The sequence below is a fragment of the Protobothrops mucrosquamatus genome, unplaced genomic scaffold (assembly GCF_001527695.2).
Source record: "Protobothrops mucrosquamatus isolate PMUCROS unplaced genomic scaffold, P.Mucros_1.0 scaffold562, whole genome shotgun sequence".
NCBI lineage: Eukaryota > Metazoa > Chordata > Lepidosauria > Squamata > Viperidae > Protobothrops > Protobothrops mucrosquamatus.
Genome location: NW_015386865.1, coordinates 236,498 through 251,095, shown reverse-complemented (window position 1 = coordinate 251,095; position 14,598 = coordinate 236,498). Strand labels below are relative to the sequence as shown.

General features: G+C 39.7%; 1 protein-coding gene across 1 annotated transcript in view; it reads right to left on the bottom strand.

Annotated features, from left to right (window-relative positions):
• TSPOAP1 (TSPO associated protein 1) overlaps positions 1-14,598 on the bottom strand; it is a 69,511-nt gene that overhangs the window by 13,702 nt on the left and 41,211 nt on the right. Inside the window, exons 14-21 of the mRNA XM_029284389.1 lie at positions 13,623-13,864; positions 10,268-10,377; positions 8,074-8,183; positions 6,740-7,561; positions 5,679-5,830; positions 4,112-4,648; positions 2,649-2,972; positions 1,863-2,083 (exon numbers count right to left, since the gene is read on the bottom strand). Coding sequence (XP_029140222.1) covers positions 1,863-2,083; positions 2,649-2,972; positions 4,112-4,648; positions 5,679-5,830; positions 6,740-7,561; positions 8,074-8,183; positions 10,268-10,377; positions 13,623-13,864 — 2,518 coding nt within the window. The remainder of the gene's footprint in view (positions 1-1,862; positions 2,084-2,648; positions 2,973-4,111; positions 4,649-5,678; positions 5,831-6,739; positions 7,562-8,073; positions 8,184-10,267; positions 10,378-13,622; positions 13,865-14,598) is intronic.

Here is a 14,598-nt window from a genome sequence, read left to right as displayed (position 1 = left end):
TTTAAAATCTCTATGATAAGGAGTAGACCCTAAATTTAGGATTTCTCCAATCTGCAGTAGTTGATGGAGTCCATTGAATTCCATACACATTTCTGCAAAAAAGAGAACCTGGTGAATCCTTGCTCAATGTTTCCTTCAATAATCAAGGTAATCTACTAAAGGGGTTTCTGCATGAATGGCAGTCATTTGAAGATAGCAACGAAGAGTAGGATTCGACTATAGGAACGGTACCAGGACTGCTACAAGACACAAAGATGAAAGGGCCAGTTTCCTAAAATAAGCACCACCAGAAATGTATACCTGAAGCCTTTTATAGAGGCATGGATGCTGATGTCCATTGGATTTTGTGTTCAGTCCACACTTGGATCTTCTGATGGAATTTCTTTTCCAGTAAAAGAATCTCTAAATCTAAATCATCTTGAGGACAGACCAGTCCTTCTTAGGAACCTATGTGTAGTGGATGGATGGTGAGCCAGTTTTGGCAGCACATAGTCACAATACCTAGGCCAAAAATCACCACTGTTGGAATACATGGCCCCAACTACTTTCTCTGGCAAGAGCCTAATGCCCTAGGTCAGTGGTTTTCAACCTTTTCTTCACCACGGACCCACTTTAAAAACCTTTTGGGGCCACGGACCACCAAGACTTAACTCAAGATTTAAATCATAACATTTCTTCAAGCCTTGGCTCCTTGTCTAGTTACAGGCAGACAGAAATAAGTATGATTTGTTTGCTGGAGCCAGTGCTGGAGCTTGGGAGGTTCATCTTCTGTGCTTCCAGCCTCCATAGTACTTTTCTGGCTGCTCCTCTCCAATTTCTTAGAAAACTATATATATATAAAAAGGAGGATAAACTGAGCTACTGATGACCTCTAGATAGCAGGAAAATAAATATTTTCTTTGCTGCCATTTGATGGCCCTCTAGATTATTGCGGTTAGGATCTAGTAATCCTACTCTTTGCTAGGTTGAGGAGTAACTAAGTAGGGGGAATTAATTTAAACCTGGAATAACAGCCTATTTTGGCCTAAATTTACTCTCCTTAGAGTTAGCTGACTGGTTCAAGGTTCTAGTAACCCTTTAAAACCCGAACCTTAAGTTATTAATTTGTAGAATTAATCTCCATCAGCTATTGTACTGGACATTATATCTGACAAATTTAAAAGGGGATTAAATCAAGAGTAGTATTGGCAGTAGAAAATAATTGTGAAAGCTAAATGGAACTGCTTATCTCTGAGTACAATATAGGTAATATGGTTTATAATGCTTTTGCCCTACTTGTGGATTTTCTAAAAACATCTGGTTGTAGCTATTGTGAAGAGTATACTTGATTAAGCATTCCACATTTTGGTGTCCTCCAGATATGCTGAGGCCATGATGGCTGGGATAAGTGAAAGCTGCAATCTGGGCATATCTAGAAGGCATCAGTTTGAGGAAGGCTAAAATACAGTCTGAAGGAAGGAGATTTTAGGGAACTTCATGAGTGCTTTTTGAGAACTTTGTGAAAGCTGCCTTGACTGATGAAATTTTAAAAAAGTCCATACAAATGTACAAAAGAATACATGCACTCTTTTCAGGCAGAGGTCTATAGGGCCAGGACAAAAACAAAATGTTATTGTAATCTAATTTAATTTAAAAGTATGTTATTTTAATTCAATTAATGAAATACAGTTAATAAAACTGCTCCCTGTGTTTCTTCATTTTATTCCCCCTTTTCTATATTAAATATTATCAGATTAATATTTGCAGCAATTTTTGGAGGTGCCCTGGGTTTGGGGAATATCAGGAATAAGCAAATAATTGCAAGAAAATGTTCTAAGGGGTTGAGCAAATCTGCAACTCCTCCTTAAGGGCTTCATAAAGACAACAAAAATAAGAATACCTTGTCTCCATTTTCTCTGCTGCAATATTCACTTGGATTCCGTTTCATCTCCCCTAGCCTACCAGGAACTGGCTTTTCTTCTTCCTCCTCCTTCTCGTCCTCTTCCTCCTCTTCCTCCGTAATATCAGAAAGGTCAGAACCACGATTGTGGTCAGTTAGAAGATTTAGTGGTCGGTTTCCTGGATCTGACCTTTTCTCTCCTTGCTAGAGAAATTCAAGAGGAAAGGCTTATTAGTAAAAAAAACTGAATGTTGTATAATTGGAATAACTAACAGAACCCATTCCTAAATCACCACTTTCATACTGAATATATCTCTTCAAATATGAAATTTTATTTATACCTCGGGTGATGTTAATTTTAAAACTGATCTGGATGTTTTCGGAGGTATCTGCAAGGCATGGTAAAAAAAAAAAAAAAGCCAAGATGGTAGCCATAATAGCACACAGAGTTTTGACCGCATTTTGACTTGTTTTCAGCATGGCCTCTGGGTATCCTTTGATGTTTTGGAATGTATTATTTAAGGCAATTTTATTTTGTCTTTTAGCCAAAAGTTTCCCCAGAAGTCAGAAAAAGGCACATCTTAAATCCTGGCTGATTTGGTTTTTAGCAGGCATCAGACAGGAAATATTACAAACTGTTAATATAAACAATAATTATGTCTGCACATTCACTCGCTTGCATGAAGACCAAAGGGCTTTGCGGTTTGTGTGAAGTTATGGATCATTAGGTTTTCTAAACCAAATAGGCCTTTGATCAATGAATACAGACCTCTCTTCTGATCCTGGGCACCAGCTGAGAGGAGTCGTCTCTGGAGCCTTCTTTCAACAGCTTCATCCTCCCTGAAGACTCAACTAAAGATTCTGGAGTTTGTCCTTCATTTTGGCCCATCTCCCTAGTGCCGTCTTCTTCTTGCATGGAAGGTCTGTCCGTGGTTAGTATCTTTGGTTCCAGGGAGCTCTGATTGTTGTCTGGCTCTCTTTCTGATGGGGCATTTGTCCCCTGTTCTGCAGAGCAGCTTTCACAGGTCTCTAAGCTACTAGCACTGTTGTCTGAAACGTGTGGCTCCGGTTTTGTCACGGTGAGCAGCAATTCCTGGGAGTACATTGTCGCAGCAGAAAAGAAGAGAGATATTATATATTAAATGTGAAATAAGCAGTTATGTTCTTTTTCTAATTAGGAAGTGGAGAGAAGGGGAGAGGGGGAGAGGGAGATTCCTATAAAGTTATAAGAAAATATCTAGGGGGTTGGTAAAAATTGATACTACACCATTGCTTGGTTATTAGAGGAAAACACAGTATGAATGAAAATGGAAACGCAATTGTATCTAAAAATCCCCTAAGATTCATACTCACAGACTTTTGTGTGTCATTTGCTTAATTGTAATTTTGCTGAAGAAGCTAAACTGATTACTGTTTAGATTGTGGATTATGGATTGTGTCTTAAATATGTATTGGTGGAACAAGATACATAGCTTTATTGCTCTGTTCAATACAAAACATGCAAGAACTGTTATATAGGCAAAGGGTGCGGAAACATTTTTTAAAAAATCTTGACAAATGAAGTAATATTTAGAGGCAGTTTAGGCAGACACCTACCTGGTTCACTGGAATATAAGAAATGGAGGAGATACAGCCCAATCAAATTTGCAAGATTTCATTATTATAGCTGATCTTAATACAAGTAGTTTGAGTCATCCTATGGATCTAGTTTCCTGGTCTGGTCTGGTCTATCTAGTGGGGCTGACAATTGGTTAGTTGAAAAAAGTTGGATTCACACATGACTCTAAACTATGTTCGTGTTTATTATTATTTATTTAAACGTATTGGCCACCCAACTCCAACAGACAGGGTGGCATACAAAACTAGGGAAAAAAACATAAAAACAGCTAAAAAAATAATCCCTTGCCTTGTGAAATCAGATACTGACTTCTAAATCATGTTTTGCTGATTTGTAAATTATGGTTTACATGGGTTAAGACAAATCATGATGAAACTGTGGCTTAGTGCAATATATGAACTGAGCTAATGACTGCCCCAAGATTCCACGTCAACTTCATGGTTAAAAAAAAAAATCAAACTCAGCTCTCCCCTTTCAAACTCCAATGCTTTATATCCATCACTGGTAGTACAGTAGCTATTGTGGCATACCATTGCCAGAAAGAGTGTTCATGGATTCCTCCCCGTTCCCCAACCTCTACCTATCTATCAGGAAGGAAGGAATTTCACAGTTACCTGGTTGTCTTCTCCAGATTCCTCCTGAGTAGCCTTCCTGAGCACAGCCAGATCTTCCTTCAGCACACTGCCTGCAGGGGGCAGAAGATAATTCTCTTCTTCTCTTGGAAGAGTTCCGAGTTCTGGTGACACAGCCTGCACTGTTGGTGTCAAGGGAGCCTTGACGTTTGAGGATGTCTCTGAATGCACATGATCCCCAGATTTTTCACTGGTAATAGTGGGCTGCAAGGTGAGTTTGGCAACTGAGTTCTTAGTGGCAGAAGACAGTTCTTTCCCTGGAACCTGAGAAGTTCGTGTGACAAGAAGAGCCTGTCCTTCCCCACCCAGAAGCTGGGAGGGGTGACAGTGCAATTGAGATGCAGAAGAGCGATCTACTTCTTCCAACAATGCGAAGGGGATCTGAGCTGGCACAGAATCCACTGATTCTCCATAAAGAGACACAGTTCTTACAGTCACTTCCTGACAGAGCTGGAGGATCTGCAGCTGGGAAATCTCGATCAGGACACTACCAGCTGTTGGGGAAGTAACTTCCATCACCTGAAATAAGAGTAATTAACTTGAATAAGTAGGAAGATAGATAAAGGCTGGGGTACCTTCTGCAAAAAAAAGGAGGGTAGGATTGTTTATTCTCTAAGTAGAAAAATGGGAAACGGTAGAATAGCAACATATAAATGGGTATATGCAATGAAAAGAAGGATGATTTATAAGGACAGAAGTTAGGAGAGATAAAGTCTGTGGTATTGGTATAAACTAAATTTAAAGTTTTTTTTTAATTTCCTGCCTTTAATTATTTCTGTTCACAACTTCTCTATGTGTTTTGCACTTTACATAATTTATCTTACCCCAAAAAGCTATAATACAAAGTTCTTTAAGCCACATAGTGAGCCTTTTAATAAAGCATTAGTATATAAGACAAACCATCAGAGCTGTCTACCCTGTGTGCTAAAAAAAATGTACAAGGACTACAGATAGTCCTTGACTTACAACCATTCATTTAGTGACCATTTGAGGTTATGACTCTGCTGAAAAAAGTGACTTACAACCAGTCCTTACACAACTGTTGCCAGCATCCCCACAGTCACAACTGCAATACAGGCATGGATACTAGCATGTATTATGATGGTTGCAGGATCCCAGCTCTATTCTGATTGACTGATTGATTCTGATTGGCTGATTTATTGATCATCATTTGTGACCTTCCCAGACAGTTTATGACAAAATCAACTGGGGCAGCCGGATTCACTTAACAACTGTGTGATTCTCTTAATGACAGTCATGGTCATGTGATGACTCACTTAACAACTGCCTTGCTTAGCAATGGAAGTTTTGGTTCCAATTGTGGTTGTTAAGTTAAGGAGTACCTATATTCAAAATAAAATCTAATAGATAAAGAATGATAGATTGAAGTGTAAGGTGGGACGATAAATGTTTCAAATCTTACAACATAAAAAGAATATGCCTGCCACTATTAGATTCTATTCCTCCATGTTCAGTGTTGATGTCTTATCATGGGTTGAAATGATAATGTCCTAATTTTCTTCCAGCCACGCCCAAAACAACTTGGTACCTTTTGTCCATCAGCATACACTGCATAGCCAGTGACACGCACTCCGTTGGATGATCCTTCAGCATCAATGGTGACTGGCAACCAGCTGATGACCAGAATACCAGATGTGGGGCCAGGATCCACTCGAACATCCAGCGGAGCATCTGGAGACCCTGAAGAAAGAGTAATTGGCTATTTCTTCTGCAGAAACAGAAGAATGGTAAAATCGATTTGGCCCAAAAAAATGATAGGAAGCTTGACCTAAGGTCCCTAAGACTGAAGGACTAAGGAAAAAAATACTTCTCAGAGAGCCCAAAGGAGTAACAGATTAACAGAATAACAGAATAACAGAATTTAAGGGACCTTGGAAGTCCTCTAGTCCAATCCCCTGCTCAAGCAGAGGTCCAAACAAAAAACAATGTCACAGAGAGAAAAAAACCGAAAGACTCCAGATGAAACCAGCATGGTTGTACAAAGAGCTCTCTGAAAAACCAAGCAACAAAAAGGACAAATGTAAAAAAAATGGAAAGAGGGACATAATCAGCAAGAGAACCAAGAGAGCAGAAAACCAGCAAATAGCCCAAATCTATAAGGACTGAGTCAGGAAGGCTAAGGCTCAAAATGAACTAAGGATTGTAACAAATGGCCAATGTAAAAAAAAAAAGTTTGTTCCAATAAGAAAGGAACAAGAAGAAAGTCAAGAAACTGGTCAATCCACTAATGGAAGAAGATGGTAAGAAAGTGATAAGCGGCAGGGAGAAAGCAGAACTGCTTAATCCTTCTTTGCATCTGTCTTCATGCAAAAGGAAAAAATAGTCCAACCTACCAAAAGCGATACCATGGGAGACAAAGTAGGAATGCAGATCAAAATAGGCAAGAAACGGATAAGAGAACATCTATCCAATCTAGACGACTTCAAATGGCCAGAACCAGATGGATTACATCCCAGGGTTCTGAAGGAGAGCTGGCAGATGTGATCTCAGAACCACTGAACAGTGATAATACCACTTTATACTGCATTAGTGAGGCCACACTTGGAATACTATGTCCAATTCTCCAGAATCTCTAAAAGCTTTACTTACCTGCTGAAGATGTAGTGAACTGGATCTCTGTGGACAAGACCTGCTCTTCCACCTCTGGGAATGGTTTCCAGAAAGTCTGTTGAGGCTGGACTTCAACTGTGGCAATGTAGGAAGTGTTTGGGTTCAGGTTGCGAAAAGTGTACCAATATATTCCAGCCTTCACTATATCACATGCTCCCCCATTGAGGTATATGGTATGTGGGAAATTGCTGTTGCTTGACATCCAGGAGAGCTCCACGGAAGTGGCCTTGACACTCCGCACTTGGAGCTGACTTGGAGCTAAGACAAAACCACACCCCACCAGGAAGGTGCACTGCAGTCTGTCTGAGCTCCCTTTCTCTGAAACACTTTGTATGGAGACACGATAGGCTTTTGTTTTCAAGTCCAGTTTGTCAATCATGGCCTTCGTCTGGGAACTGGCCTTCACATTTTCCCGGAGTTCAGTGTCCACATAGACATTGTAGCTCTGGACATCCAAGCAGCTTCCACTAGGCACCAGTGGTGGATCCCATGTCACCAAGAGGCTAGAGGCAAACTGTTTGATTAGAGTCACCTTTCTGGGATAAGGCACAACAATGGAAATATCTCCTTCTCCTTGGTCCCCTTCTAGCCTAGAGGGAGCTGTGCTGGCATTGAGCTCCTCCGATGAATAATCACTTCTCTCTCCGCTGCTGACGCTTATGCTGAGAAAACTCCGCTCAAGAGGGGAGCTTTGGGAGAGATCATGGAGTTCCTGAGGCAAGAAAGTAACCAGGTCATCATCTGCAAGCCGCTCCACAAAGTTGGAAGGGACAAGGCCTCTTCGGCCATCCATCAGCTCCCCTGAAGATGAAGTTAACAACATGAGAGATCAGAAGACCTGTGGCCTTAGATAAAATCACTCTAACTTCCCAGGGTCCTGTTTCTAACCCAGACCACTTAAAATATATTTCCAAAACATTTCTCCTGATTTGGATAAAAACCTATGTCTCCCCTCTGCAAGATATTGTTTATGATTGGAAAAACAGGAAGACTGGATCTTTAACCAGACTTTAAGTTCTTATGTTTCTGGCTGCCCAAGAATAGCTGCAAATGGCAGCCCAGCATATAGAGATATTAAGAATATATGATTGGTAAATACCATTGGGCTGAGAGTGACAGGCCCAAAGTTATCCCATGGCTTCCATGACTGTAGTTGGACTACAATTTCTCCCAGGTCTTTTCTTAGTAGTAATAATATTAACAATACTTTATTTATTAAAGTCGCCCCCTCCCATAGACAAGACTATTTTGATGAGTTGTTATATACTGTGCCTCTTTTACAACTCCATTTTTTCATGCATCTTACAGCATACCTTCAAAAAAGCCATCTTCATCCATTTCTCCATAAACATAAATATACTCGCCAGCCGTAAGTGGTAGTTCAGCCTCAGGATTCTCATTGGGGCCATCAAAAGGATTGTAACTGAAATGAATGTAAGGAGAACATTTTGAAGTCTAACAGGCCAAAAAGGAAATTGGCCACCATCTGAATTGGCTTCTTAAATGAGGATGGCAGGGAAACTGTCTGCAAAGGTATACTAGCAAAGGCAAAGAGGACATGCAAAATTCAATACCAAAGATGAAGAGTCTTTTCCACATGATCCTATAGTGTTGCTTTGTATTTTCTATGTTCCTGTTTTTGCTTTGGATTTTCCATTCTATGCAGTCTCTCTTGTAATTGTCTATGAAGATTCTCAATCATCTAGGACCGTCATGGTTGTCCCAAAGGTGCTTTTTCAAAAGGCAACTGGGCTTTCTTTGTTTTTGCTTGAAGAACTGAATAAGAACTGAAGAACGTTTTGCTTCTTGGATGAGAAGCAAAACGTCTTCAAGCAAAAACAAAGAAGGTCCAGTTGGGTCTCTCTTGTAATGTTCATTTTAAATTAAGGGACTATTTAACCTTAACTTCAAAAATGAGAGTTTGTGCAGATTGCTTTATAGTTCCATTGCAACTTATTTGTATTTTTTTCTCCTTTCACAATTTTCTCCTTTTTTTTCTCCTTTCACAATTATTTCTGTACAGCTATGTACTAAAAAATGCTGCACCTAAATTAAAAAACCAGACTTGGTGGACTTACATCTATGGCTGCCTAAGATTATTTTTGTGCAGGATTTAATAATGGAAGTATATGTGTTTGTGCACTGATAAAAAGGTTACATGTTAGGAATCTAGCCTGCTTTTTCGTGCTATGTTACTGATGAGAATTTTGATGCTGCAAAAGAGGAGAAAAGAACACTAAGTGATGAAACTGAAATATAAGACAAACTGTGTATGGAAAGTTTTGCATAAAATGTGAAAATGAACATGGGGACAAAAGGAGAATTCCAAACACACTAGCTACACTTCAGAAAGAAGATCAGATTTCCAAAAAGTTGACCACCTTATGATTGCCAGATTAATACCTAACCCAAATTCCTACAAATATCTTGTGAGTTAGAGAGCAGCAGGTATGAAAATTTCTTCTGAAGCATTTTCTGGTCTGTCATCCCTGTTTATTATTCACAGAGTGGCCACAGTGGTTCAGCTCAAAACAAGACAAAAAAAAAGAGATCTAAGTGAAGAATGAAAAAGAGCAGCTATTCTCTGCTGCATGAGAATAGATCTTATCTGCTAATCTCCTACATATTTCAGTTTCTACAACCCAGGCTGAAGTCTGCCAATAAGTATCTGCAGATCAAATATCCCAGCTGTCATTAGAAGGTAAACTGAATGATATTTTGAACTGAATGGACGACATTCTCTAAATCATTGACCAATATGATCTGGATGACATTCATTCCTGCTTTGAAATAAACCTGGTGAATAGGAAAACCTTGAGAAAAACCATGCATGCATATCCCTTCTCCCAGGCTAACCTCTTTAAGGGTAAAACATTACACATAAAGCAGATAAAAAGAAATAATAAATAAGAGGTTAAAGAGAGGAGATAAGAGAAAAGGAAAGGAAGCCTAGGTAACTACACCTATATTATAACATTCACATCACATCCCTATACTGTTCTATTTTGCAAACCATTCTTGTCTCCATTATTTCCATACATTGCTTTTTTTTCTTGTAAACCTATCCATCTTTCTGTTTTTGAGGATTTCATCAATTCCATCAGCTCTTACATCATCCCCATTCTTCTCTTTCTTCATATATTTATTTTGCAATTCACTCTTCATTCTCTTGATAAGACTAAGCCACCTCAATATACAGTATAACATCATTTCATATTAGATGCTCATTTTTGTAGTTGGTCCAAGCATGACCCTGTACATGTTTTGTCACACACAGTTCTTAATTAACACATTAGACATTCTATCAAGATGCACAAATTCATCTAGTTAATCTTATATTTCTCTTTCCATACATAACTTGTTCATTGCCTTCCTTACCAAACACAACTCCATTAGTCTCTAGATACAATAATTCTCCCGTTACATCATATAAAATCTAATATTTGTTACAAATCATTTGTATTCTTAATATTTAATGTCACAGTTGGATCCTTTGTACAACCCTACCTATATCGAGCCAAGAAGACCTGAAGTTTTACTGGATCATGGTTCTCCTGCTCAGGTACCAATGAGATGCTGTCAGTGTCCAATTCTTCCATTTCACTGGCTGTATCCACCTAAGGGCATGTAGAAAATGATGAAATGGCTGTATTTGCAGAAGATGCTTAATTAAGGCAACTAAAGGTTTAACAGCAAACTTCATTTTAACCTTGAACTATTTGTTTTAATGATTCAGCATGCTGTAAAAACCCAGTTGGTTATTTTACAGCTCAGTATATTATGCAAACCTAGAATATAGTCTAATTCAGGAACCAAATTTAGCACATTCCAATTCAGTTCACTTCAAGATATTGCTTATGACCTTTAAAGCCCTACATAGCGTGGGGCCTGGTTTCCTACCAAACTATCTTTATCCCTTTATATCAGCCCGTCCCACTCAATCAGGCAGGGGAGGTATATTGCAGACCCATCAGTTAGAGAATTCTGACTGGCAGCATCCAGGAAAAGAGCTTTCTCTGTCATTGCCTCCGCCCTGTGGAACACTTTCCCCTACAGAGGTGAGATGGGCCCCCACTCTCCTGGCCTTCTGGAAAAGCGTGAAAACACAGCTTTGCAACTTTACTTGAGATGCACAGAGAACCATGCAGCCATGGGGCTGGTTAGTGGCCTAAATGCCCTCACCCCACCTTTTAATTATTTTTAATAGCAATAGCAATACCACTTCATAGTGCTTTACAGCAGGGGTTCCCAACCCCTGGTCCATGGACTGGCACCGGTCCGTGGCATCCCAGCAACTGGTCCACGCAAACGAACAAAGCCCCACACTCAGGATGCAGGCAGCATGCAAAGCTATGCCTCATTCAGTCCACAGAAAAACCTTTATCTACGCAACCGGTCCCAGGTGCCAAAAAGGTTGGTGGGGCATTGCTTTACAGCCCTCTCTAAGCGGTTTACAAAGTCAGCATATTGCCCAGTAATCTGGGTCCTCATTTTACCGACCTCGGAAGAATGGACTTGGACCTGTGAGAATCAAACTGCTGGCAGTCAGCAGATTTAGCCTGCAATACTGCATTCTAACCATGCACCACCACCAATTTAATATTCCTTGCCTCATTTACATTTAAATTTATTATTAAATTTTATATACTGTTTTTATGCTTTTAATATTTTTTAATATTTTATTTGCACACTGCCCAGAATCCCTTTGTGAGGGAGATGGACGGTTCTTAAATATGATAGACAGATAGATAGATGATAGATAGATAGATAGATAGATAGATAGATAGATAGATAGATAGATAGATAGATAGATAGATAGATAGATAGATAGATAGATAGATAGATAGATCCCTTGAGATTCCCTATGCTGCCCTCCCCCCTCTGCAGGGAGGCTGGACACATTTGAGTGGTCCACCAGCAACTGATGGACCCTAATGGGTTCTAGAAGGAAATGGAAGATATCCTGGGGGCTTTGCTGCATGGTGTTGCTGAAGCTCTGGTTCCATTCTGGAACCAAAAGGGTAGCCGAGACTTGATAGAATTGCATGTCTCTTGACCCATCGAACCAAAATAGGTTAACATCTGGCCATTGGCCTAATTGTATGCAATCTTCTACCTCGGGGGTCTTCAAATTTGGCCCTTTTATGATTTGTGGACTTCAACTCCCAGAATTGTTAGGCCAGGCACGCTGGCTGAGGAATTTGGGAGTTGAAGTCTACAATCATAAAAGGGCCAAGTTTGAAGACCACTGCTCTACCTCATTTCCAGAAACACCCTTATCTCTTTTCCTAAATCAGGCTAATTTCATTTCTGATATTTTTCCACCAGTGAGCAAAATCTTTCTTATTCAAACAGCTCTTTTCTGGAGATTTGCTGCTGAGTTGGATGATACTTTTAAAAAAAAAAATTAATTGTGTTTCAATTAGACTGTAAATTCTTAAACTTGCTTTTTAATTAGACTTTTTTTAAAAAAAATATTCGATTCAGGTGCTGCCCAACTCCAAATCAACTCTAGGTGACACACAACAATCTTTGTTATTATTGACAAAGATACTACTTATTGTTGGAAAGGTAGCCTGTGTAAATGGAGTAAATAAATAATAAATAGATACATTATAATAAATTAATTGATCCATCCCCTGCCATATTATCTCCAGTTTAATGCAACTCTCATAATATTCCAGTTGGACCCTTATTGTTTATTTGTTTAGTCACTGCACCCTTAATTATTTTCCCTTTCTAGAGAAACAAGCACTTGGTTAATAATGTTACTAGCTGATTTTGGTGCAAGTTGAGTCCCCAGTGATCATTGTGATCAGAGCTTGCAACTCTGCTGTTTCCATGGACGGGGGAATTTCTGTTTCCTAGCAGATGTTTTCTCTAAAATAGATGAGCCACGGGGGAGGAGCAGGGAGAGGTACAATTAAGCACTGGGGCTTTGCATGTCTTGCAAAAGAGGAGGAACTTAGAGGTAGTCCTTACTTAACAACTGGTCACTTAGTGACTGTTCGACCTTATGACAAAACCCTCACCAGCACCACCCCAAAAGGTATTGGTGACCTGGTTCTGGAGTTCTGATGGCAGTGTGACCCCTTGTGGTTACATAACCACATTTCAGGCACTTGGCAATTGGTTCACCTTTACAACAGGTTGCAGCATCCTGGTGTGACACAGCCTGATTTATGATATTTTCAGCAAAAAATGCCAATAGTAATGGATTGACTTGCTTAATGACCATGGCATTGACAACCACTGCAAAAAAGGTCATAAAATCAGCTCAGTCACATGGGTGCCTCAACTTACAATCGTCATGATTTACCACAGACATATCGGGCTTCAGTAAGTTCATAAGTTGAGGCCTACATATATTTGTTTAGACCAGTATTTCTCAATCCTGGGCACTTCAAGATGTGTGAACCTCAATTCTCAGAATTCTAGGAGTTCAAGTCCACTCATCTTAAAATGGCCAAGATGAGAGACACAGATCTAGTCACTATCTCTTTGAGTAAAAGTGCAAAAGGACAAACCACTGACAATGGGGAAAATACTTCCAAATGTTTGGCATTTTTTTATGTCAATTCATCCCCTTCAGAAGAGAAGAAAAAATTTTCCCTTTAACCTGCTCAGAAGGAAACAGAAAGTTAGAGCTTGTTGTTAATTATTTTTGGCTAGGTTTACTCTTATTCACTTACAGTATCTGGGCTTATTTACTGGGATATAGGATATAGGTTTGCAAAATGGTCAAAACAGCACAGATCACTCTCATATGTGCTTTGTATTGTGAAAGGGTTGAAAGATGGCCCAACCATCTCTATGTTCAGAAATCTAAAGCTGTCAATCTCTTCATATATCCATTACTGACCTCAGGAGTGGGGCAAGATTTGGGACTGTTGTGCATGGACTCAGATCTGGAAGAGCTGGACTGGGCTTCCAACTTCTTGATTGCTTTTTTTGAGGCAACTGGAGGACTGCTCGTATCTGGACTTCGGGCCACAGGAGACACCACAGGATCCGTGAACCGAACTGCCACTGGGGAGAACCTTTCCACCTCTTCATTTTGAACTTTTCTACTGCTCCGTGGAGATACAGGGACAATTTCTGGATCTGAAACCAAACATTGTATATCACACTAGATGGGGAGGACAAACAAAACCATAGAGGTCACACAACATTCAGGTTTAATTACAGAAAGGAACCACAAACCTGACACACGACACCAACTTTCCCTTTTTGAAACATAAAATCTGAACCACTTTTCTTTCTCCCCCCCCCCCCCAACACACAGACAACCTAAAAGAAAGAAGCAATTTTAGTCTTTTTCTCAGAAAATTTTAAATCTACTGCATGGATTTAAATCTACTGCATAGACACAGAGGATGAATGTTTTGAAAAACTGTAGACTCTCCAATTTACCTAGACCATCCTTTATAAACAATCCAAGGGCCTCATGGCTACTAAAATTTTGGTTAAGAAAAGCAGAAGTCAAATTCATGACCTTTAAAATACTGCAGTGCTTAAGTGAGAAATTACCAGCATGGGGTAAACAGAGAAAACTTTCAGGATGGAACAAGAAACAAATAAAGCTATTTAAAGCTCCTCTTGAGTCCATATGAAATGCCTTTAGCAAAGATCTCCTGTTCCATGTCTGAATGAGTCACAGTTTTGGGTGTTTTTCCTTCCAAGCAGCTTCCACTGGGTGGAGATGTTCCAATGCTGGAGAGGGAACTAATCACACCCACTGCCAGGACGAAGCAACGTTAGGCACACCGCCAATGACCTGGGTTGTCCCTTTTCCCAATCAGTCTCCATCAGGCTGAGAAAAACAGCCTTAACCAAAC